The sequence below is a fragment of the Colius striatus genome, chromosome 18 (genome assembly GCF_028858725.1).
Source record: "Colius striatus isolate bColStr4 chromosome 18, bColStr4.1.hap1, whole genome shotgun sequence".
NCBI lineage: Eukaryota > Metazoa > Chordata > Aves > Coliiformes > Coliidae > Colius > Colius striatus.
Genome location: NC_084776.1, coordinates 1,148,054 through 1,172,940, shown reverse-complemented (window position 1 = coordinate 1,172,940; position 24,887 = coordinate 1,148,054). Strand labels below are relative to the sequence as shown.

Sequence of the window (24,887 nt, the reverse complement as noted above, 5' to 3'; positions counted from 1 at the left end):
AGTGCCCATCCTGACCCAGCACAGCACCGTGGTGCCCAGCCTGGTGCTGGACACTCATGTGTTTAAACTCACCTACCTTCACAGACAGCCCAGCCTGGAGCTGTGTCCCCAGATGGGGTCCTCTTGTGAGTCAGGTTGTTGGAGGGGCTGAAGGGGCTGTGCACTCCCCCAAGAAGAGACAGCCAGGATCCGAGGGGAACTCAGCATCAGCCCAAAATGCAGGGCAGCTGTGCCTGCCCCTACCACCCCCCAGCTGCCAACTCACTGATGGCAATTAGTGTTTCATTCCAGTGGTTTTATTTAAGCTCCAAGGTGGCTGTAACACCCACCCCCACAGCCCCTCCCCTGACTCGTGTAAGCTCTTGGCTTACACTGTGCAGCTGTGGGCCACTGATGGGCTGCAGGAGTGGGATGCACTTGAGGGGGTGAGGGGTGTCCTTCCCACAGCACCCACCCTGCTGCCCCCACACTCCCCCCCACCGCCCTCCCTGCATTGCAGGGGACTCACTCAGCATCGCAGGGGGGTTCGCTTGACCCCTTCCCTGGGTGTCCCCCACTCTCGCTGGACACCCAGCATGGTGGGGTGCTGCTCCTGGCCCCCCACCCCTCATCCCCCTCCCCTCAGCAGCCCGGGTTTGGTCTATGGCACCCCAGGTCCCTGCCTCTGGAGGGCAGCATGAGGCCAGAGCTGGGGCTTGGATAGTTTTTTTTAATAGAAAGGCTATTATTACATTGTCTATTTTATCAATACGGGTCATAACTGCTGTATTTTTTAATCAGTGCTGATTTCCATACAGCTCCCAGCATGTGTGTCAAACTTCATCGGGCCAACAATAAAGTTTTTACAATCCGTGATGGCGTTTGCAGCCCCGCTCATTGCCCGGCACGGCACGGCACGGCACGGCGCGGCGGCAGTGCCGGCGCTCACCCGGGGCAGGCAGCTGCCTCCAGCCGAGGAAAACACCCAGCAGCGCTGGGGGAAGATTTTATTGCTTTATAAATGATCTTGTTCTCATTTAGAAAACGACAAGCAATGATCTCAGGCTCCATCGTGCCGGTGCCGCCGCGCCGGAGGTGCAGAGAAACCCGGGGGGAGGCTGCTGGGGGTCCAGGGTGGGCGACAGACCTCAGTGTGGGGCTGGAAGAGGATAATGCTGATCTGGTGGCCAAGGGGACCCCAGGCTTGCCCCTTTCCCCCATGCTGTGAGCCCCCCGACCTCTCCCACCCACTGCCCCATGCTCCTTCCCCTCGCCCCTGCCCTGCCCCACACCCCTCTGCTCCAGCCCTGCGAGGGGCTGCCTGGACCTTGGGCACAGCCAGAGCTCGGGTGGCTGCAGGAGAAGCCACTTCCTGCTGTGGAGCTGCAAAAACCTTCAGAGTGGCCACAGCTGCACTGAGCCATCGCATCCAGCTGGGAAAGAGCCCGACCTGCACAGAACCCACCCTTCTGGGGCTCTCTGTGCCACAATAGCACAGCTGAACCCATGTACAAAGTGCAAAAATGACAGATACCATGGAAAAGGCAAAATCCTCAGCCCCTGGCAGACACTGATCCTGCCTGGAAAGCCCCTTCTCCCAGCTCCCACAGTGGGGATGTAACCCCCTATTCGTGCTGGGGAGCTGGCTGGCTCTGGGTGTACACCCCAGCACTAAGCTTAGCAAGTGTATATGTGTGTATGTGTGTGTATATATATTTTTATACATATATTTATCTCTCTCTCTCTCTCTCTCTCTCTCTCTCATGCAGCCCTAGTAATAGAGGAAGAGCAAACAGCCAAGCAAGAGGTCTGGATGGGAGAGCCTGTCTGAGGGGTGCAGAGACCGGGCAGGCTGCAGCCCCGGGCACCCCAAGGCACGCTTAAACACAGCCCTCACCTCCGAAAGTGGGGAGTTTTCCCTAGCTTATACTTTCCAGCAGTACCGTAACACCCCCTGTGCACTGAGACCTGGCTCTGGGACCGGAGCTGTGCTGGCACCACCTCGTCCCACTGCCTCCCAGCCTGGGCTCGGCAGCGGGGGGGGCTCACAGCAGCCTGAGAGCTGCTCTGGCTCACCCAGGGGATCCCCACTGGCTGCCTGACCCGGGGTCCCTCCTGTCCGGGCAGGGAGTGAGTAGGGGGAGCATCTCCCCTCTGCCATGGTTGTTGCAGCCTGAAGTGCAGCTCTGGAGCTGGGTTCCAGCTGAGGTCATTGTCCCACCCGTGGCGAGCTGCTGCTAAGCCTACAAAGCAAACCCAACATGCTGGGAGGGCAGGGGGGTGCTGCCGTCGTGGGCAAAGGACGGGCGACACGGCAGCAGCTGCTCGGAAGGAGCTGGGTCTAGAGAAGAGAGAGAACTAGGGCACTAGCTTTAGCCTTTGGCTTTCGAAGCAGCGAGGTTAAATGAACTCTGCCTACAGCCGAAGTCCCGGGGAGCCGGACGTGCAGCCGCGAGTGCCGCGGGGCCCCGGCACAGCCGCGTCAGCTGATGAGCGGAGCCGAGCGGTCGTTGGTCACTGTTGGCTTCAGCTGGACGTTGGCAAAGGGGTTTCTGTAGAGGAAGAGGAAGGCAGAGTTTAGCAGGAGGGCTGAGGGCAGCAGGGCTCGCCAGGACGGGCTTTTCCAAGCAGAAGGATCCCAGGGCAGGGCCCAGCACAGGCAGCAGCCACCGGCCGAGGCCCCGGGAAGCGTTTACTGCAGGGGCTGCGCTGGACATACGTCGAGGCTGAGCCCGAGAGGAGCCACCAGCCCCAGCCCCTCCACCCACAGGGCTCAGCAGCGTTTGGGGAGGGGGTTAGGCTGGAAATGCTCTGCCCTGTGCAGAGCTGCCCCCTGCTCCTACACCGAAAGCCTTGGTGGATGGGAGAGGAGCCAGCAAGGGCTGCTGCATGTGGGGTGTCCTCACCCCTTGCTCTCCAGCAGGACTAAAGCTGGGGCTGCCGAGGGGGTATGGGGCTGGAACAGCTCCTCCAGCCCCCCAGACTGGGCTCCAGCCATCCCCAGGCCTGGGAGCACTCTGGGGTGAGTCAGCTCTGCACTGTGCTATGGGGTACATGGGGATCCCCAGCCAAGAGCAGAGCTGGCAGCTCCATGCCGAGCACTTGTGCTGTGCCGTCTGGGCAGCCTCTGAAGCCCCTAAACACCCGAGAGGCAGAACATGGGGAGAGGAAGGCTGTGGGATGAGCTGTCTGTGGGGGAGCAGCGTGGCAGGACCAGGAGCCCCAGCACAGCCCAGCCCCGGGAGTCACCTACCTGGGGTGTCCCCAGCACTGTCCCGTTGCCGCCAGCACTCGCTGGCTACGGCCCATGGCCTGTCTGCACGTGGCCTCAGCCCTGGCACGTGTGGGCCCTCACCTGCCCTGAGGAGGTCCTTGGGGCAGCAGAGAATGCCCAGGGGTGTGGGCAGCTCTGGGGGTACTGCTGGTGCACAGCCACCCTGTGCTGCCCAGAGCTCTCGGGTCCAAACCTGCACTGGGCAGTGACAAGGAAGCTGCAGAGCATGCCCGTAGCCCCCTGACCTCCCTGCAGCCCTGTCTCTCAGCAGCAGCCACACAGCCCCATGAGCTGCACAAACCCTCTCTTTACTGAAACACAGGCAGTGGCCATGAGCCTGTGGCAGCCAGCCCCTCTCAGCCCCTGGCACTGCCATGGCCCAACATGCCTGGCCACAGCCTTGCCCTCCCTGGACAGAGGCAGGCAGAGTGTTAGCAAGACACTCATGCCATGGGGTTAAGTCACATTGGTCACTGGGTACCTCTGCTTGGACCCCAGGAGCTTTGGGACAGCCCCAGCCACTTCCCACAAGGCAGGAGGAAGCAGCTCAGTCCCCCAGCCCCTCGCCCCTGTCCACCTCCCTCCCCCTCAGTGCACTTTTGCTTTCCTCAAAAGATAAATGGCTTCTGATTAAAAATAGGGTAATTAATTCCCCACCTAATTAATGCAGGTTCTTAGATCACTTTTCTCCCCAGGATGTCAAAATAGATTCTGGGTACTGGAGGGAGAGGAAAAGTTGCTTTGATGAGTCACCAGGGGTTATTATTTAACCATTGGTGTTCTGGCAGAGAAAAGCCCTCGGGGCAGGAGCCCTCTGCTCCGGCAGCCGCAGGAAAACCAGCTCACGGATCAAAGAGAAAGAGGGAAGGGGCTCTCCTGGGCTCTGCAGCGCCATCAGAGCAGGGGATCTCGGCTCCTCCATTGCCACCCTGGGGCCAGGGCTGAGGCTGGGACCAGGAGGCTCCTGAGACGCATCCCTGGGGCGGTCTACAAGCGAAAAAGAAGCTGCTCAAAAAACACTTGACGTTAGTGTGGATGTGCCACGGGACAGGGGCCGTGCCCGGCGGCGCTGGGCACCTACAACCAGAGACGGGGGTTCCGGGGAGCAGGGGAAGCAGCGGGAGCAGCAGCCCAGCGCAGCCCCAGCGAACCCCAGCGCAGCCCGGGAGCTCCCGGCACCGGCACAAGCGCTGAGCGGGGTGGGGGACGCGGCTGGGGGCACAGGGGGGAAGCTGAGCCGTGGCACCGTCCCCACGCAGCCCCGCGGCCGGCACCCGCTGCACAGCACCAGCACACCCAGGGGCTCGGCGCCCCCCGACACTGACAACTTACTAACTACGGGCAGGGGCAGCTCAAAACCTGGCCACTTCAACATCGGGGCTGCAAGGCAAAGAGAAGGCAGGTTGGTGTGGAACAGAAGGTGATGGTTAAGGGGAGGAAGGGGCCCCGGAGCCAGAGCCCCCCACAGCTGAGGCACAGACAGAGGAAACAGCAGGGAAAAAAAGGAAGAAAAAGGAGGAAAAGTTGTGTTTATTGAGTTGCTGGTGCTGGCCGTCGGCTCCCTGCGAGGAGGGGAAGGAAGGGCACGGCCAGCCGGGGCCCCGGCAGCCACCTGCGGAGAGGAGCAGCCCGGCGTGGCGGGGGCTGCGGAAGGGAGGGAGGGGGCAGCTTCCTTCCCCCTGCCCCGGCCGTCGCCGCTTTCCCAGGGCCAGGCAGCGCAGGGCAGCGGCACCTGGAGACGCACACGGAGCAGGGACACGGCCCTTTAAACAGTTTTAGCTCAGCAAAGCTGTTTAAAGCGTGAGCCGGTGGCACCCAGGGGCTCCTGTGGCCACTCCGGGCCCAGGGCATGGAGGAGGCAAAAAAAAACCCCCCAGAGGCACGGCCATGAGCGAGGGGTGATGATGCAGGGGTTGATGGGCAGCACGCAGGCACGGCAGCTGAAAAACACACCGAGGCCCAGCTCAATGCAATAAATAAACCTTTTATTCAAACAGTAACTCAGTACAGGGCACGTTTCTCTCTGGCTTTTAAAAAAGGGTCTTCAGCACTTTGCAATCTCCACACAGGCTTGGCTAGGCTGGGGATTTCTTTGCCCTCCCCCCTGCCCACCCCCCCGCCTCGACATTCAGTCGTTCAGCAAGAAAAGATCCTGGGTTAAAAATCTTTAGCAAAACGAGGGCAGGGCTGCAGGAGGGTGTGTGACAACGTGCCCAGCGGCCAGTGTATAAAACAAACCCTCCTGTGTGTGCCTCTGCTGCCGGCAGAGCCCCAGCAAACAGGCCACGGCAGGAGGCTTTAAAAAAACCACAGCAGAAGGAAAAGAAAGCGTGGACAGCTTTGTGGTGGAGACGGCCACGGGCCGGGCTGCGGGACCCCAGCGCCGGGCTGGGACACCCCCAGGAGCCGCTGGAGCCCCAGCGAGGGACGGCTCCGCGCCAGCCCCCAGCGCTAACGTGAGGTAACAAGACCTTGCTACAAAAAATATATATATATGTATATATTTATAAAACAACCAGGAGTTACCCTTCCAGGGGGCTGCCAGAGGCAGGACCCCAGCCAGAAGCAGCCCTTGCCCCGGGGAGGGAGCTCTGCGCCATCTGCTTCGGCCGACGTCGGCGGCTGGAAGCGGATCGGGGCGAGGGGGAGGCACAGGGGCTGAGCCACGGGGCAGAGCCCACGGGGCAGAGCCCAGGAGCAGCATCACGGGTGCAGGCAGCCCGGATGCTCGGTAACAGTACGGACACCAGAGGCCATGCATATTTTGTTCTGGTCTGGGAGGTTTTTGTCCAGGCTCGTGCGAGGCAGCTGCTGGGCAGCCCCCGAGGAGGAGGAGGGGGAGGAAGGAGAGTGAGTGCATCGCTGAACATTCACACGGGAGTACAAAAAAACCTGGGTCCCACTCAAGTGTAAAACTGCGTCCAGGCTGCTCCAAAGCGAGCACAGGCCCATCGGCAGCGTCTGCTCTGAAAAGGCTTCAGAAACAAGGGCACTGTGAACACGGGGCGGGGGCAGGGCAGGGGGGGGAGAAGCACCATGGTTTCCTTGAAGATCACAAGAGTTTAAAATCCAAAAAGAAGTAGAAAAAGAGAAACGAAGGGGAAAGAAACAGAAAGAAAAACAAAAGGAGGGAAAGAAGCAGAAAGCTCTTCCAAGCAGCGAGGGGGCCGGCGCGAGCCACGGCGTCCTCACACCGTTGATACCAAACTGCTGCTGCCGCTGCAGAACAAAGCACAGGAGACGCCCGAGTGGCCGCGGCCGCCGGCACCAGCAGCCCGGCACGGCAGCGCCAGCCACTGCAGCCCCTCACGGCCTGGGGCAGGGGGTTTGCCCCCCAGAGCACCACGGAGGAGGGGAGAAGGCGCCGGGCAAAGACCCTGAGAGCGTGAGCCGTCTGTGGCCTCGCTGCGTGGGCACAAGCCCAGGGGGAGAGGGGGAGACGCGAGACTCTGCAGAGAAGCACAAGGGGATGGAGGCTGGGCGCTGTCCCTGGGACCTGCCGGGTCCCTCTGCGCTCACAGACATGCACCACGTCCTCCGTGGCACAGCCCCAGCCCAGGGCCGCCTGTCCCCGGGACCCCCCACAGGGTCACGGCCCCGCGGCTGTGCCCGGAGCCAACACCAACAGTTCACTTTCAGGTAAGGAGACAGGAAGGTCAAAGTCTTACCTGCTGACAGACCTCGTCCCGTAGTCGTCGAGACCCTGCGGAGAGGAGGGGAGGAAGCACGTGAGGGCTGAGGGCTGGGGGCTGTGGCCAGTCCGCTGCCAGTGGAAGGGTCACCCCAACAGACCAAAGTGGCATCGGATGCCAGGGCCAAGAGCCAATGCATTTGGAGAGGAAGTGAGACATGGAGATGAGTCAAACGTGATTTAGACAGCTGAGAGTGAAGTTGCAACTAATCTTAGGAGCAGGATTCAATCTGGCAACACAAGGGGAAGCACGGGCCAGGAGAGCCCCAGCCTGCTCTGCCCAGCCCCACCGTGGGCAGAGTTACGGCCACTTTCGAGATGCAACACTCGAAAGAGGATCAAACGAGTCAGAGACACCAGTGAAATGTTCTGTGGAGAGGTGTTGGTCTGTACTAACTCCCACCAGAAACCCACAGGGTTTTGGACCATTTTCTCCTTCAGCCGGTTCCGAATAGGTGTTTGCAGGGGGGAAGGACTGCACTGGGCTGAGGAGCAGCCAGCAACCAGGCTCAGGGGACAGCCCTCCCTGGGCAAGGACCTGCCCTGGGACACAGCCACGGAGCAGCTCTGCTCCCCAGGACAAACACAGGACTGCTCCAGGGAAGAGGGGGTGCTGCTGGTCCCCTGAGCTTACAATGCATCAGAGATCAGAGACCCACATTCCCAGGGACACTCCCATTGCCAAACCCCAAATCCAGCAGCAAACTGCTGGAAAACCCAAATGGCAAATGTGGCTGTGCTTCTGCCCCAGGCCCCAGCCAGAGCTGCTGCCTCTCCACAAGACCCCCTGGAACGTGCTGCATGGCTGCTGCTCCCCCTCCCCTCCGTCCACCAGCACGTGCCGAGCGCTCTGGGGAAGCCAACGTGGCTCATCCCACTGACAGGGAAACCCCAAGGCCAGCAGCCCCTGGGTTAAGCTGCTCTCATCCACGCTGCATCCTCCCCAAGGCGAGGGGAGGATCTGAGAAGCCCTGAGCTCCTTTTGGGCATCTCCCTGGCTGGGGGCTGCCCAGCCCCACACGCTCACACCCCCCTGCATGCCCACGGGCCTGTCACCGGCTTGACTTGGCATGTGCCAGAGAAAACGCTTCCAGCTGCCTGTGAACAGCCTGTTTCTGGTGGGAGGCTCCCATGGAGTCGGCAAGTGTTGTCCTTTGGGGTTTTACGGTGCCGCTTTGTGCCACGGGCTCCCTGTGCCTTGCCCGTTCCGCCCGGGTGAGCCCAACCAGCCCGTCCTCCCCATCCACTGCCGCCTCCCCGTCCCTTCTGCCCAGGAGGGATGCTCAGCAGGAGACAGGGCCCTGGGCAAGGCACACGGGTTTCCAGGCAAAAGCGGCCGACTGCCCGTAAATCCCAAGGGAAACCTCGCGTGTGCCCGGACTTACAGCTGTCGACCTAGCGTAAGGCTTGTAGTGAGCGGAGGGTGGTTGGCAGAGGCCACTGGAATAGTCTTTAATTGCACACCCATAGTGCATTAGGTAGTCCTACAAACAACGAAGACAGGTTGGAGAGCAGCCCTCCCTCACCTCTGCACGGGCTACACGCTGTCACACGTTCCATCCTCCTGCTTCAAACCCGCCGGCGGGACCCCACGCGCCAGGCTCACACCCAGGGCTTTGCTCACACCTCTCCCGTGGATAAAATACACCCCTGAAGTGGAGAAGCCTCAGCTCACCTGGGAGAAGGCAGGCACAGCCACGCTGTACGGCCTCTGCTTGAAGGCGCCGCTGCCCTGCGCCGGGGAATGCCTGCGAGCCCATGCCGTAGTCAGGCGGTGGGATGGCGATGTCGTCTTTGTCCAGGAGGTTGCCGGTGCTGCTGCTCTTCCCTTGCTGCAGGCTGGGGCAAAGGGACACAAACAGAGGCATCAGCACCAAGCCCACCCTGGGCTGAGACCCCACGAGCCTTGCAGCGAGGGGTCTCATGGCTGGAACTCCCCATGTCCCCAGGTCAGCTGCCACCTGCTTGTGCTGGGAGCTACTGCTCGTGTCTGAGAGGCTCAGTGTCCCCATCCCAAGCCCTGTGGGAGAATGTCCCCCACCAAACCCACCCTGCGAGGGACACCCACCACGGCACCCTGGTGATGCTCCTACCTCGTGTGCACCCGCTCGCTGCCATCGCTGTCCAGGACCCGCGTGTAGGAGAAAGGAAACCAGCCCCTCCTGGAAGGCAAAGGCAGGGGGGTGAAGCCCAACCCACGGTGATTCAGGAGCGTCCAGGCGAGGCTGTGCCCGGGCTGCAGCAGTCCCCTGCCTCACTCACATCTTGGTTTTCTCGCTCTCCCCGTAGTGCCAACCGTCCCTGGCCTCGGGCACCAGCAGCGTGATCAGGTCACCCTCCTTGAAGCTCAGGAGGGTGCTGTTATCCCCAGCAGCGTGAGAGAAAATGGCCTGTACCCTCGTCCTGCCGTTCCTCTCGAGCCCTGCGGCCATGGAGCTGGAGCGTGGCAGCGTCTTGTTCTCGGCTGGTGGGAGACAGAGGCCGATGAGTGCCCTGAGCCCTTCAGCCCATAAACCTGCCCAGCCAACCCCTCCCAGAGCCCAGCACCCATGGCAGGGCCTGGCTCTGCTCGCTTCCCAACCCAGGTTCAGACAGGAGCAGCAGGTGAAGCCAGAGCTGCTGCCATCCCAGCCCATCCCTGCTGCCATCCCACCCCATCGCTGCTGCCATCCCCAGCCCATCGCTGCTGCCATCCCCACCCCACCGCTGCTGCCATCCCCACCCCATCGCTGCTGCCATCCCCAGCCCATCGCTGCTGCCATCCCCAGCCCATCGCTGCTATCCCCAGCCCATCGCTGCTGCCATCCCATCCCCATCGCTGCTGCCATCCCATCCCCATCGCTGCTGCCATCCCATCCCCATCGCTGCTGCCATCCCCACCCCATCGCTGCTGCCATCCCCAGCCCATCGCTGCTGCCATCCCCAGCCCATCCCTGCTGCCATCCCATCCCCATCGCTGCTGCCATCCCCAGCCCATCGCTGCTGCCATCCCCAGCCCATCGCTGCTGCCATCCCATCCCCATCGCTGCTGCCATCCCCACCCCATCGCTGCTGCCATCCCACCCCATCGCTGCTGCCATCCCACTCCACCGCTGCTGCCATCCCCAGCCCATCGCTGCTGCCATCCCCAGCCCATCGCTGCTGCCATCCCATCCCCATCGCTGCTGCCATCCCCAGCCCATCGCTGCTGCCATCCCACCCCATCGCTGCTGCCATCCCACTCCACCGCTGCTGCCATCCCCAGCCCATCCCTGCTGCCATCCCATCCCATCGCTGCTGCCATCCCCACCCCTGCTGCCATCCCCATCACCGCTGCCATCCCCAGCCCATCGCTGCTGCCATCCCCATCGCCGCTGCCATCCCCAGCCCATCGCTGCTGCCCTGGCAGAGCTGCCCTGGGGCCTCACCTGAGGTGTAGCTGTTTTTCGGTGGCACGTTTTTGCGAACTGGGAGTGTGTTGGAGTAAGAGTCACTCAGCTGCTTCTGAGGCTGGGGAGGAGATAAAGATTTGGGCTGTGCTGGCTTCATCTCAGACCAGTGGTTGTACCCGTCACTGTCTGGGCCTGAGACTCCGTTCATCACCGGCATGGCCTCCTGTGCCGACATGCGCTACGGAGAGAGGAGAGGAGAGGAGAGGAGAGGAGAGGAGAGGAGAGGAGAGGAGAGGAGAGGAGAGGAGAGGAGAGGAGAGGAGAGGAGAGGAGAGGAGAGGAGAGGAGAGGAGAGGAGAGGAGAGGAGAGGAGAGGAGAGGAGAGGAGAGGAGAGGAGAGGAGAGGAGAGGAGAGGAGAGGAGAGGAGAGGAGAGGAGAGGAGAGGAGAGGAGAGGAGAGGAGAGGAGAGGAGAGGAGAGGAGAGGAGAGGAGAGGAATGTCTTCATTAGGGCATCCCACTGCAGCTCCTGCAGCAGGATGCAGCTCCAGGGAAGGTGGTTCCCAGCAGACCAGAGCTGGGCTTAGTTCTCCAGGCTCTGGGGGGAGCAGTGGGGTCACATCTATGGTATTTTACTGCTGTAAGCTGCCTTAGAATCAGAGAATCAAAGAATTGTTTCAGTTGGAAAAGCTCTTTAAGCTGCTGCAGTCCCAGCCCTCCCCTCACCCTGTCCAGCCCACCGTTAACCCACAGCCCTCAGCACCTCAGCTCCACAGCTTTGCCATGGTTCCAGGGATAGGGACTCTCTCACCTATTAAATCCCTCCTGAGCTCCACTGCTCAGCTTATGCCCCCTCATGGAGGGAGAGACCCTTTTCTGATGGGTCATTCATCCCATGGGTCACCCCAAGCGCTTTCTCACAGCTCTGGGACCAGCCCAGCCAAATGCTTCCACCTCACAGGTTCCCCAAGACCCCTGGGAGCCCCTGTCCCTCTGCAGCTCAGCAACACAGACAGGATGGGAGAGGACAGGCTGCCCATTCCCATGCCAGGCTCCTTCCAGCACATGCACAGAGCTGCCCATCCCTGCACACATCAGTGACAGTCCATCCAAAGGCAACTTGCTGAGGACAACGGTGCCACCGGCCTGGGGTCATCCCTGCAGCTTTGCTCAGAAGGGCAGCTCAGCTTCCACCACCGAGATACTTACTCCTACAAAAGGTGCCAGCTCCGGGGGGACGGGGAGAGGTTTGGCACCAGGGATGGGGTCAGAGATGATGAGGTTGGATTTGGATGTAGACAGAGGGCTGGGCATAATGGTGCCATTGCTGCTGGCAGCCATCTGCTGCATCAGCTGTATAGCCCGGTCTGGGATCTTGTTGGGGTCTGAGCAGGACTGTTGCCACAGAGGCAGCTTCTGTGTCAGCATCTCCTTCCCCTGCAACAGAGAACAACAAGGCATGAGGGCACAGGCTGAGCTGTGGGAGAGCCACCCAGCTCTGCTTGGCTCCATCCTGGCCACAAGACCGATCCACTCCTCTGTGCACGGCACAGGCAAGATACAACTCAGGGACTTGTGGCTGCAGGCTCTGAGGGCAGCTGAGCCAGGAGGGTGTCACAGAAAATAGACAGGACTGAAGAAAACCGTAATTTATCTCCCCACCTTATTCCAAAACAGCCTGTGTGGGGCAGCTCCAGCAGCAGAGCAGCCACAGCAGCCGAGCAGGGCGCTGGGCTCAGTGAGAGCAGAGAAACAAAACCTGAGCAAAGGCTCAGTCACACTCTGTGCTGTCACCAGGTGCCACAGAAGCAGCTTCATCAGCCTCAGGCCCCACTGCTCTGCAGCTCAACCCTGCTGCTCCCTGCCCGGGGCAGGACCTGGGGCAGGACCTGGGGCAGGACCTGGGGCCATCCGCTGCCAAGGGACAAACAGCCTTTGGGGGGATTTTTTTCCCCTCCTGCTCTACAGGAGGGTTCACACACACCCAGCATCGATGCAGCCTGCAGTGCTGACTAATCCAAACTCCTGCTGCTCCCCTGTGCCGAGCGTGGCGGTGACAGATGGGTGCTGTGTGTGCCGGGGGTGGCCGTGGGGAACAGCGGGAACGGCAGCGCGAGGCTGCGGGAGCAGCGCGGCGGCCCCGGCCCGCTGCCGGATGGGTTCCGTTCCAGACCAGCACAGGGGGCTGCAGCTCCAGCCAGGAGACCTGGGCAGCCTGGAGCAGCAGTTCAGTCTCTGGTTTAATCCCCATCTTTGCCAAGGCCGGGGGGAAGGGGAGGGTTGGAGTGAGCTGTGCCAGGCAGTGCCGCTGCTGCTCTGAGCACGGAGCCAGCAGCTGATGCACGAGGAGCCTGACCAGCCTGGCCAGGGCTCAGACCTTGGGGACCATGACACGCAGGACACTTAACTCAGCCCCATCTCCTACCCCTGCAGAGGGGCTGGCACTGCTCAGGAGAGTCAGATGGCAGGACACGCTGCCAGGCTCTGCCATGGGCACTGCCACGCTGGCACTCGAGCAAACCAGTCGGTCCCATCCACCTCGTGCAGCCACGGGAGATGTGTCCCCTCATCAGAGGAAGGGCAGCCCTGCCTCCCCCTGCCCAGCAGCACGTGTCTTACAGGGAACTTTGTGTGTGGATCAGCCCTGTGGCTCTGCCCCCTGAGCCTCAGGGGCTGTGCCAGGGCACTGACTGCTCTGTGGGCGCCGGCTTGTGCCGGGGCAGCCGGGGCCACGCGGACTCACCTTGGCGTGGTAGGTGATGGCGCTCTTGGCCACCGCACACTGCTTCTCCACCAGGAAGCAGAACCGTCTCCTCTCCTCTGTCAGAGCTGTCTTATAGCCATCGGACACGTAGTTCTCCAGCTCTCCCTGCTTGTTGCTGATGGCTTCGATGTACTGCAAGGGAGAGGAGCAGGGAGGCGGCTGCCTCAGCATCCCCTGCCTCAGCATCCCCTGCCTCAGCACCCCCTGCCCCAGCATCCCCTGCCCCAGCATCCCCTGCCTCAGCACCCCCTGCCCCAGCGTCCCCTGCCCCAGCATCCCCTGCCCCAGCGTCCCCTGTCCCGCCGTGCGCAGGGCACATGCCGAGGCACCCGCTGAGGGGGGTTGGCGGCGTGGCCATGGACCCCCCAGCACAGAGCGTTTGTGTGTGTGCCTGCACAGCCCCTCCAACCTGCCCTTACTCACGGGAGCCCCCACGCACAGGCGCTGAGTCAGCGCGGGGGCCGGGAGCCGTGCGGGCGGGACGGGACGAGCTGTACCGCCAGCAGCCGCCCGCTCACCACGCAGCCAGAGGCTGCCCCGGCCACCCAGGCTGCCAGCAGCCCCACAGCCCCCTGCTCACCCCTACCAGGCACACAAAACACCCAGCACAGGCTGGACACCGCTGGCACCTCCTCAGCTGCCACATCCCTGCTCTCTGCCTGCAAGGACGGGCAGGGCTGTGCTGCCCAGGGCTGTGGGGAGGGCACACAAACCCCTCCACCACACACAGCCATCAGCAATGCCAAAACCACCAGCAGCCCTGTCCCAGTGAGCCACACAGCCAGCAGTGCCAGGGCAGGGGATGCTCCGTGATGCTGCACCCGGGCTGTGCCGGCACCGGGGCCCTGCCAGCACCAGGCAGAGATGCTGCAGATGCAGCCACAGGAGGCTGCTCGGCTGGCACAGGCTCCTGCACTACCAACATGACTTGTGCCAGCATGGCTGTGCCACGCAGGGCTTTGCCAGCGCTGCACGGAGCACAGACACAGCACACGGGTGGAACAACCTGCTCAGGCTGCCCCTTACCATGCAAATGTGGCACATGGGAGGGCTCCAGGGCAAGGCCTGGGACTGCAGAGCTGCTGCCCAGCCTCACCATCAGCATCCCTGAGCAGAGGGCATGAAACAGCCCCAGCTCTCTGAGCCAGCCACGTTCTCCTCCCTCAGTCCTCTGGGGATGCCCCCAGCTCCTCTGCCCAAGCTCACACAGCCAGCCTCTGCCAGCAGCACCTCTCCTGCCCTGCAACACCTCCCTGGGACAGCAGCCCCACAGCCAAACCTGCATCCTGGGCACTGCCAAACCCCTTTGGGGAAGGTCTGAGCTTCCCTGAGAAGGGAATTAAACTGGAAAGTCAGGGCCTAAAGCAGCTTTACCTTCTCCTTCATGTTTTAACAGTTATTTTTAGCATGTTACAATATTTATTAGCAGATGCATAGAGTGGAAAAAACCTCAACAAAAGCAGTGAGATTAAGTGACATTCCAGACTTCAAAGGGGGCTTATTTCAGAGCTGGAGCTGCTACTGCTCACACCCTGCTTGGAGAATCCTCCCTCCAGAGAGAGAACCCTGCAGAGCTCGTGCTGGACGCAGCAGGCTTTGGCTCTCCCTATGTGCACCAACAAGGGTGGGGAAAGGAGGTTGGGGAGCAACAGGTAAAACCCAGTTTGTGACCAACAACCTTGTTTGAAGATCTTTTTTTTCCCCTCCAAATGAGGAAATCCAGGACTGCAGTGCAAAGGGCCACGGTTAGGAGCAGAGGGGAATGAGGTAACTGAGCCAGCGCCACTGGGCACAGAATAATGGGGGTATTTGCATCGCTCCCAAGCCAAGCTGTGGGGAGAGCTGGGCTGGGATAGAGAGGAGGGCCCTGGGAAAGCCAGTGGGCAACTGTGCTGGCACAGTGCAGGGAAGAGGCAGCAGCAGCCCCGGGCACGTGCTGGTGGGCAGGAGCAGGCGGCCGTGGGAGGCCGTGGGGATGGCAGCGCTGCTGGCAGTGGGCTCAGGGCACAGCCACCTCCTCCTCCTGGCTATTGTTAGAGCCAGCAAAACGTTTTGGTTGGAAAAGTCCTTCGAGATGAAGTCCAACCACTCACCTGAGGCTGCCAAGCCCATCACTAACCCATGGCCCTCAGCCCTGGGAATAGCACAGGGGTGCCCTGAGCCCTCCACCACAGCCCTGCTATGCCTGAGGCATGGGGCACACCAAGCCCAGCTGTCCCCACACCAAGGGGAGCTCCCAAAAAACTTCCCCTGCTTTGTGTGTTGAGGGGAGCAGCAGGACAGTGCTCTCCCTGCCACACAGCCCCATTGCTGCAGGACAGTGCTCCCTCTGCCACACAGCCCCATTGCTGCAGGGAAACACGACCCCAACAGCACCTGAAAGAGCAGAAGCACAAGAGCAAGCGCAGCCCCTGACACCCTAAACTCACCCTGCTCAATTTCCTAACTGGGCCATCAGGGAGGAGAAGGTGAGGAGTGAAATGAGCCTCGTTGAGTTCAGCAGCACAAGGACCATCTCACCACGATTCAGGTTTCCCTGGGTCAGCCCCAGCACTGCCCCGGGTCGCCTCCAGCCCCAGCACAGCCCAGGCTGCAGCACAGGGCTGACTCTCACCTCAGCCACATCACACTTTCAGCTTTAATCACCATTTAAATACACAAGGTAAAGCTTTATTCACATCCCTGCTTCCAGTCTTCTTTTGCAAGTACACCCTTAATGATTCCACCACAGAAAGGCTGTGCTTAATGGCTGCAGCCAGCCAGAACATGTCCATGTGGAGCAGAGCCTGGGCTCTAAATTCAGCATTCTCAGCATGTCTACACTTAATTCTATGTAAATATGCCACTGACTGATGCACAGCCTTGGGTTTGACACCTCACTGCATCACCAAATGGCAAGTTCACCACACAGCTTTCACTTGAGACCCACCAGCAAGACAAGGGGCTCCCAAATAACACACAAAGGCAAAGTTACACCAAAACCTGGCTAAACCTGCCAGTGACAGGCAGAGCAGTGGGAGCTCTCACTGCTGCACACAGAGAAGGGCTGCACCAGGTGCCTGCCACTCACCTCTCCTTTCCCCAGGACAGGGGGGTCTGCAGTGAGCCCCTGCCCAGCTTGGCACAACCTGAGCAGCAGCAGAAGGGCCAGGGGAAGGTGGCTCCCGCCGTGCTGGCGCTCCACAGCCTCCCCCAAACCCCAACAAGCACATGCTGCACTTCAGGTTCAGACCTTGATTTGGGTTGTCAGCTTCAAATTCGGATTGTAGGCATCATTTAAACAAAATCCCCAGTTTAAAGAAGAAAACAAAAAAGCTCGCCGTTAGTGAGCGTCTGAGGCCAGGGAGAGCGCCAGGGCTGGCGTGGGCAGCGCTCTGCTCGCGGCTCACAGCCCTGCCAAAAGCCAGAGCACACCCCAGAGCTGCCCAACAGCTCCAGAAAGCTTTTCTGGGTTTCTAGGTTGGAGAGGCCTCAAATAACTCCCCCCTGCTCCCCCCTCACAGCCACTTCCAAGGCACCAGGAGCTGCTGACCTAATTAGCGGTGTCAGCACGCGGCGGCACAGGCACAGCCGGCCAAAGGCTCTGCTGTGAGATGCTGCTGGGGCTCAGGGGCAGCAGCCAGGGGCTCTGCCTGCTTCAGGGGTGCAGCAGCCCTTGGAGATGAAGATGGTTGTGCTGGCAGCCCAGCGACCTGCCAGTTCATCCCCAGTGCTGGGGGAGAGGAGTGATGCTGCAGCAAAGCTCAGCCCCCTGGCTCCAGCCCAAGCTGGGCAATCTCTGCTCAGGAACCAGAACAGCTTACCCCAATGGGTCAGGCAATAAATAATGAACAAGGAAACATGAAAGATGAAACAAGACACTGCAAAGCCCCCAGCTCAAATGGCAACTGTCACCCCTGGCATGGAAAAGCCTGGGCCCTGCTGCTTCCAAACACCTTCCCAGCAGCAGCCCGAAGCTGACAGCCAGAGGTGTGTGAGGATGAAAAAGCATCTGAGAAATGTCAAGCCCTGAGCTCTTTATAAGCACAGGCTGCTATCAGTGCAGTCAGTGGAGGTGAAACAGCAACATCACTCGTGAACATCAGTCAGCCTCCCCTCCTCACTGGAAAAACATTAGTTCAAAGTGTTCTATTGAAGCCAAGAACGTGCAAAGCAGGCAGGAATGAGCCAAGGGCAATGCTAATCAGCACCTCCCCAGCACTGCAGGAGTCACAGAGCTTTATCAGATCACATCGGCTCCCACAGCCAGTAACAGGCTGAGGGAAGGACCAGAGGGAGCCAAGAGCAGGGAGGGCACAGGAATCTTGTCCCAAGGAGGGAACAGGACCAGCAGCACAGAGTAATGGGGAAAAGAGACAAAAGAGAGGGAGAGGAGTCTGAGCTGTGCCAGAGCGCTGCAGGCTGAAATACCTGGAAGGTGTAAACACCAGTGGCAGCAAGGATTTATTTAGGGAACCACAAGGGAGAATAATTAGAGAGCACTGGGATAAAATAAGAAGTTAGGCTGATTAACAGAGGAAGAGCATCTAAGCTGCTGAACAGTCTCAAAGAAAGACAGCTGAAGCCCTACCATGGCAAACACTGAGCAGAACACAGAGCCTGGGCATCCTCAGCCCCAATAGCTCTGGAGGAAGGAGACAGCTCTTCCTCATCCTCAGAATAACTCCTTGCATGGAGGCTGGTGGGCCCTGGAGCAGCCTTGGGGAGATGCCATCCCCTCTGGGCTCCCCCCAGCCCCCATCATCACCCACTGTGTTACAGAGGCAGGTCAGGCTGTTTAGCCAGAGCAATGCTGTACTCCAGCCTGGGATAGCAGCAGCTCTTCCCAGCAGAGAACAGCCAGGAAGGAGACTGGAGCTCAGAAGTGTGTCTGAGGTGTTCCAACCTCTCTCACAACAAGGCAAATAAAGCAACAGACCCAACTCTCTCCTGCCAGGGAACACTCACCCATACGAGGGTCACTGAGGGAACCAAACCCCATTTCACTGCCTCCTGCAGGGCTGAAGCTGCAGGACCCCACACAGTCAGATGGTCTCTGTGCACGGCCCCCTGAAGCTCTGCACCTTTCCCAGGCAGGACACAAACTGCCCCTGCCCTGCATGGGCACCAACATCTCCAGCTGGGTAAGGTCCCCAGCACCAGCACCCACTACACTGATGGTTATGTGGTGGAGCAGATCCCAGGGAGGACAGCTGCCAGGGACCCCAGCCTCCCTTTCCTCCCTGAGGGCTGCCTCCCCTCATTCCATTGCCTGTCTCACACATCTGCTCCTGGGGGCCTCAGCCTCATCCTGCCACAGCTCCTGCGAAGCTCCATCCACGCACACGTGGGCTATTACATAAAACACAGAGAGCAGAGCAGCAGGGAAGAGCTTCCTCCAGCCAGCTCTGAGTGTGTTTCACCAGCAGCTGCCTAAAATGTTCCCTAAAGCAGGGACACCCCAGATCCTGGTACCAAACCCCTCATCAGACACAGCCCTGACCTGGGCAAGCTCATGGTCCAGCTTTTGAGGAGAGGCATGTGAAGCATCTCAGCCCAGAGGAAAAGAAGCTTAAGGCTCATTTTGCACATATGTAGCTGCTGCTTGTAGATTTGTAGAGGCAGTTCCAGAACACCACACTGTGCCAGAGCCTGGAGCTCCCCTGGGGCCGAGGGGATGCTGCCAGCCACAGAGGCTGAGCAAGCCCTGCCTGGCCACAGCAAGGAGACAGACAGACCTCCCTCCACTCAGTGCTGCCTCTTTCCTAAGCCCTCACAGATCCCAGAGTCTGAAAAGCCATGTCAGCATGTGGCTCTGGCTCCGTGTCAGGAGGAAGAGGGTCTGGTGTCCTGTCAGCATGAGGAGTGCCAAACTGCCCCCAGCACGCAAAGGCTCCCTGGCTGCTGGGGGATACAGCCCCAGGGCACAGTGCCACCAGCACAACAGCCCACAGCAGGAGAAAATAGCACAGAGCTCCCCAGTAAGGGCCTGAGACAGGAGCAGGGAACACTGCTGAGGGTGGGTCCATGTGTGGGGATCCCTCTCAGCCCCAGCCCTGGCAGACACTGCCCCTGACCAGAGCAGCTCAGCCCCAGCGCATCTCCCACTCAGAGTTTCACACCCACTGTCCCCACTCTGCACCCACTGACTTATTTGCTGTGTTTGGACAACCATCCTACCTCAGTTGTGAGGCACAGTAAAGCCTGGAGAGAGTTACCTGCAGCCACTTTACATAACTGCCCCCCATCTGACTTTCCCCGAGCCCTGGTAACCCGCTTTGCACAAGCCCCCTCCCAGCTGCAGCCTCCTGACCTACACCTAAAATTACTTCTCCTGATGGGAATTATCAAAACCAGGTTTCAATTACAAAAGCTGATAAAACTCCCCCAGGTTATTTGGCACAGTGGTGTTTAATCCTTAAAATATCCCCCCAGTGTAGGTGTGGACAGGCAGGAGCTGAGCTCAGCCTCAGCCGCCCCCGGCTCTGCAGGGGCTGAGGGGAACAGGGAGCTCCCTCTGCCCACCCCAGCTCCCCCCACGGCTGCTCCTGCACCAAAGCCCTCCCAGGGGGGTCAGGCAGCACCTCTCACCCCAGACAGGCAGCCCCAGCTTCGCTGCTTAGGATGAAGCCCAGCCAGCTCTGCCCCAGCCCGATGGAGAAACCCAATAGCCCAGGGTGTTAATATGATTTGATAAATACTTGGAACTGACATAACTTCATTGTTGGGCCACTGATTCAATGGAGGGCCTCAGCCCACCCTGACCTTGATTTCATTGCTTCATCATAACCAGTGCTTAACGAAATCACAGCAGTTCAGCTTCCCTGCTGATGGTTTAATCCTGATATTGTTTTCATTCCTCACAGGAGATGGGAAGGGAATTGGTTTGTTCTCCTGGTTTTCAGCACAGGTCAAACAAACCCCCTCTCAGTAGCTACCTAAGGAAGATGAGACACTGGAGGCAGTTAGCTGCCTCAGCCTTCACTCCTCATGTCTGACACAGGCTCTGGACTGAACAGAAAGCCTGGCTTTGTTGCAGCATTCAGCAGCCCACAGCCACAGCATCTCTCCTGCCCATGACAGACAAGGCTTTGGAGATGGAAAGAGAATAAATCACTCCTGCTGCAGCACAATTGTGCTTGGAGCTGCTTTTAATCCAGGAGTTGTCTTCCCTGCAGACCACAAAGTGTTTATAATCCTCAGGCATTTTAATCCTGCAGTGCTCATCCTCACCTGGTAAACCCCACAAAATAAGGGCAAGAGACAGCAGCCAGGTGACATGGGACCTGCAGACAACCCTGGATCTGTCCTCTCTGTGCAACCAGCAGCTGATGCAGCTCAGGAGAAGCCTCCTGCAAGGGTCCCTGGGCACCACATCCCTGCCTTACACTGAGCAGACCTCCTCAACCTCCACGTTCCCAAGCCCACTGCTCACCAGCCACAGGGTAATTAGCTACATGCAGTGCTGGCTGAAGAGCACCATTTACTTCTGCTCTATGAAAGGGAGGAATAAAAACTGGAGTCATAGATGAGAGGCTTGGACTGGTTTACTGGGCTTTCTGATCAACCAGGAAGCTTGAGTCACACTGGTAACCCTGGCCAGGTCAGGGCTGTCCTCTGCCACTCAGCAAACCAGAGCCTGAACAGCCCCACATCTCCTCTCACCTCAGCAGAGTGAGGGGGTTACAGAACCATGGCCAGGAGCTCCCTGAAGGACAGCACTGCCTCTCCCACTGTGCTCACCTCGCCCACCCAGCTCACTTGCAGGCGATGACAAGATGTGGTCACTCAACAAGTGGTGAGAAGGCAGAAAGGAGCAATTTTGCTTCCCTTAGCATTAAACAGGGAGACAGATGATGACAGAGCACCAGACTCCTGTCTGCCGACTGCTCCAGCAGCTGAAGTGGATGTGTCTTCAAAAGCAGAGTAAGAGGTTATTGCTTTATTGGAGATGACTGATGTGACCAGGACACCTCCATCAGCAGCAGCTGCTCCCATTACCAGAGAAGCCATCTGCAGCAGCCCATCATGGAGCTCCATCAGCTGCCTGATGGGTCTGTGCTCTCCAGGCCTCAGCCCCACACAGCCTTCAGCTTCCCATCAGCATCACCAGGTGCCTTCAGCCGCCTCCTCAGAGGCTGCAGCGGTGGCTCTGGGCCAGCACACAGCAGCTTCCCAGGGCTGCCTGCTTGGCTGCTGGAAGCCAGCTGAGAAAGGGTTTTGTGGAGCAAAGCCCCTCGGTGCAACACCAGCAGTTCTGTGGATGCTCCTGGCTCACTGGCTGTACTCAGCCTCACACAAGACTTACTCCTTGGGCTGGTACCACTCACATAGCTCCAGCCTGAACCCAGCCTTGTAGCACACCCCTGCTCTCCGATGCCCAAAGGTAAAAACAGCATCAAGGGTGGCCCAGAACACCCTCTTTCTCTCTTGAAAGACAAATCAGCACTGCAGCCAGCAGAGAACAGAGGGAAAACTGCCCTCTTGCTTCAATTCAGCAGTTTAACTTTGTATTTTGATCTAGGGAGACACAAAGCAGCCGCCAGCAGCTGAGCAGTCTCATAGCTCTTTAAGCTCAAAAGCCATCATAAGGCTTTTTCCAGAGATAAGCACTTCCTAAGTACTTACTGCTGAAAGATTAAGAGAAGGAAAGCCTGATCCTGTTTCCCTGCCCAAAGCATCCCTGCTAAGAGGACTCCACCCCTGCCACATCACAGCAGGAGGATCACACCAGTGCTCCTCTCCCAGCTCATTGCTGGGACGGATTTCCTCCTCCTCCAGGTGTGGATTTCCTCCTCCTCCAGGTGTGGGATGGGGATCCCTGCACAGCAGCAGCCCCGGAGGGTTCAGCAGGACAGGGGTGGCTCCAGCAGCACTTTTGCTCTGTTGTCCCTATCAGCAGCTTCTGTAGGTGTGGGATAACAAGTGTTTGATCCTCGAGTTTCCCCTCACTGCCTGACAGGGCTTTTCTCACTCAGCAGGAATTTTGGAGCAAGGGCTTAGGAGGAAAGGCTGAGACACCTGGGGCTGTTCAGCCTGGAGAAGCCTGAGGGGGGACCTCATCAATGCTGATAAATACCTGAAGGGTAGGTGTCAAGAGGATGGGGCCAGTGTTTGTTCTGCGGTGGTCAGTGCCAGGACAAAGGGTAACGGGCACAGGCTGGAACACACACAGTTCCACTTAAACACAAGGAGAAAGTCCTTTGGTGCTGAGGGGAGGGAGCCCTGTCCCAGGTTGCCCAGGGAGGGTGTGGAGGCTCCTGCTCAGGAGGTTTCCAACCCCACCTGGACATGTTCCTGTGCCCCCTGAGCCAGGGGAACCTGCTGGAGCAGGGGCTGGGGCTGCAGCAGCTCTAGGTGGGGGTTCCCACCTCCATCATTCGGGGATTCTGTGCTCAGAAGGGGTTTAAGCTGTTCAGCTGTCAGGAATGCATAGTCACCTTCCCTCCTCCTGTGAGCAGCTCAGCTCGAGGTCAGGGGCTGCAAATGCACCTGAGCTCAGCACCACGGGGCCGTCTGGGCACAGGAGCTGCACCCTGAGCTGGGGGATGGCTGCAGGTGCATTTTCTTCCTGTGCTTATTCTGATTCACCCCATGAGAATGGCTGAGTTCCAGAGCTTCAGTACAATTCAGAATGTCCCTTCCCCAGCACAATCCCCACGGTACCAATCTGCTGGCCACTGCCCCATGCACAGCCACGCTCAGGTGCCACTGACATTCAGATCCCTCAGCACACACAGACCACTTGGACACTTTACTGGCCCATGGCACCTAAACTAACAGATCCTGGTCCAACACAATGCTTGTTCTCGTGCCTCAGAGATGAGCCAAGGTCACTCCATCCCGAGGTGCCGCACCATCCAGCAGCCCTAACGCGAGCGGCAGCACGTGCACTCAGCCAGAGCAGGTTTGCAGGTGGGTGCATCAATCGCTCACTGAAGTTTGCCCAGCCCTGGCCAAAGCTCCAGCCACGTGTTGCCCACTTCAGAAGATACAAACTCCTGCAGCAAACACCTCAGTGACCCGAGTGCCACAGCCCCTTCCCACGTGCCATCACACTCCGGCACCGCCGGGACCTGCCCTGGATGCTCCTGTGAAGCCCCAGCCCCATCCCTGCGGGGAATCTGGTGCCCTGAGTCCTGGCACGTGCCCTCCCCGTGGCACAACCCCCGGGCAGGTGCCCCCAGCAGCTGGGGATTAGCAAGCGGCGCGTGGTTGTGGAGGGAGCCCACGTGGATCACAGCGCGGTGATTCAGCGCCGCCCCCGGCCCGCTGCCGCCCCGGCGCTGGGGGAAGGGGCAGCCCGGCAGCAGGCACGCCAAAACGCGACCCAGGGCAAGGTGGATCTGGCACGACGGCAGCTGACGATCTCCTGGGGGTTCATCCATCAAACAAACCCCCCTGACCCCGCCTGCAGCGGCAGAGGGAGCAGGGTGAGCCGGCACCGCGTGTGCCGTGAGCTCCGCAGCTCCCACCCTGCACCGGCCACCAGACCAACCCCCTCCCGGCACAGGCTGCGCCTCCTCCCTACCCACAGCTCCCACAGCCCCCCACGCTCACACCCATCCCCTCACACCGCTGCGGAGCACGGGGAGCTCTCAGCCAAGCGCCTGCACGAGCTGGGTCACCTGTGTCACCCAGCAGCCGCTGCCGGGCAGAGGGCGAGCTGCCCGCCCCTGCCCCCGGCCCCTGCCCCCGCTCCTACCTGCAGCTCCTTGTCAGAATACTTCTGGGGGTTTTTGCTGCCTTGGCTCTTCTTCCGAAGCTTCTTCAGCTCCGCCTGGCACTTGTCCAGCGAGTCCCCTTTGCTCCTCTGCTCTGTCTGGTATTTCTTCAGCGCAGCCTGGATGTGAGAGGAGAGCTGTGAGAGGTCAAAGCGCCGCCTCGGCCACAGCTCCGGCTGCCAAGGGCTGGGAGAGGCAACAGACCCCCCCACCCAGCCTTTGACCCCAAACAGTGACAGCAACAGTCTGACACGGGGCAAAACGCTGCTCTGAGCGTGGTGACATGTGATGGCTGAGGACTCATCTCTATCCCAGGGCATGAGCAGTGTCCAGGCACTGGAGCTGGGCAAGGGGCGAGGTGAGCAGCAGGAGAGGGAGATGGAGATGCCCCAGCCAACGTTTGTGCTCCCCAAGACCACAACTCACACTCAGGTAGCGGGAGTCCAGCTCCACCTTCTGCTCCAGCTGCGTCAGGAGCTCGTTGTGGAAGGACTTGAGCTGCAGGCAGAAAGAGAAAAGATGGTTCCTTGGTGAGGGCTGGCAAACCCTGCCCTGGGGCAGGCAGGGGAGAGGGGCTGGGCAGAGCACAGGCTGGCAGCAACCAGGGACAGATGGACACTCCGGGGGAGACCCAGCAGGGCAGAAGCAGATGCCCAAGCAGGCCAGACCACTTGCAGCTCAGCAAATCCACTTCAGAGGGTCTGACATTGCTCAGAAGAGACGTGGAAAACCACTTTGCTCAGCTGCAACACTGACAGAGCCTGGGGCCAGGCAGAGAGCCCGGCATGCCCAGGCTGGGGCACTCACCATCTCCTCCAGCTGGTTCTGGATCTGCCTGTGGACCTCTGCCATCTGGAAGAGCACATCTCCTACAAAGACAAGATGCAGAGAAGGGAATTGAGGTGCTGAGCTCGAGGAGACACCTTGAAGCTTGGCAGGTATCATCCTGTTAGCACAGAGGGGTTTGCAGACAGGCTTATGGGTGCTCCTGGAGTCCCCTCTGTGCCCATCTCCAGGGAGCTGCAGGTGCACTGTTCATCTGAGACACTCAGACCAACACATACACCTTGGGCAGCATGAAGGGGACCACAAACAGTAGCATGACC

At 59.8% G+C, this 24,887-nt stretch overlaps 1 protein-coding gene across 1 annotated transcript in view; it reads right to left on the bottom strand.

The window, feature by feature from the left end:
- Window positions 1-2,376: 2,376 nt before the first annotated feature.
- Window positions 2,377-24,887, bottom strand: part of BAIAP2 (BAR/IMD domain containing adaptor protein 2) — a 42,668-nt gene continuing 20,157 nt past the window's right edge. The window contains 12 exon segments of the mRNA XM_062010456.1: window positions 2,377-2,531; window positions 6,922-6,956; window positions 8,620-8,685; window positions 8,687-8,783; window positions 9,038-9,106; window positions 9,207-9,408; window positions 10,352-10,553; window positions 11,524-11,751; window positions 13,058-13,210; window positions 23,763-23,900; window positions 24,208-24,279; window positions 24,589-24,650. Coding sequence (XP_061866440.1) covers window positions 2,462-2,531; window positions 6,922-6,956; window positions 8,620-8,685; window positions 8,687-8,783; window positions 9,038-9,106; window positions 9,207-9,408; window positions 10,352-10,553; window positions 11,524-11,751; window positions 13,058-13,210; window positions 23,763-23,900; window positions 24,208-24,279; window positions 24,589-24,650 — 1,394 coding nt within the window. The 3' untranslated portion in view covers window positions 2,377-2,461.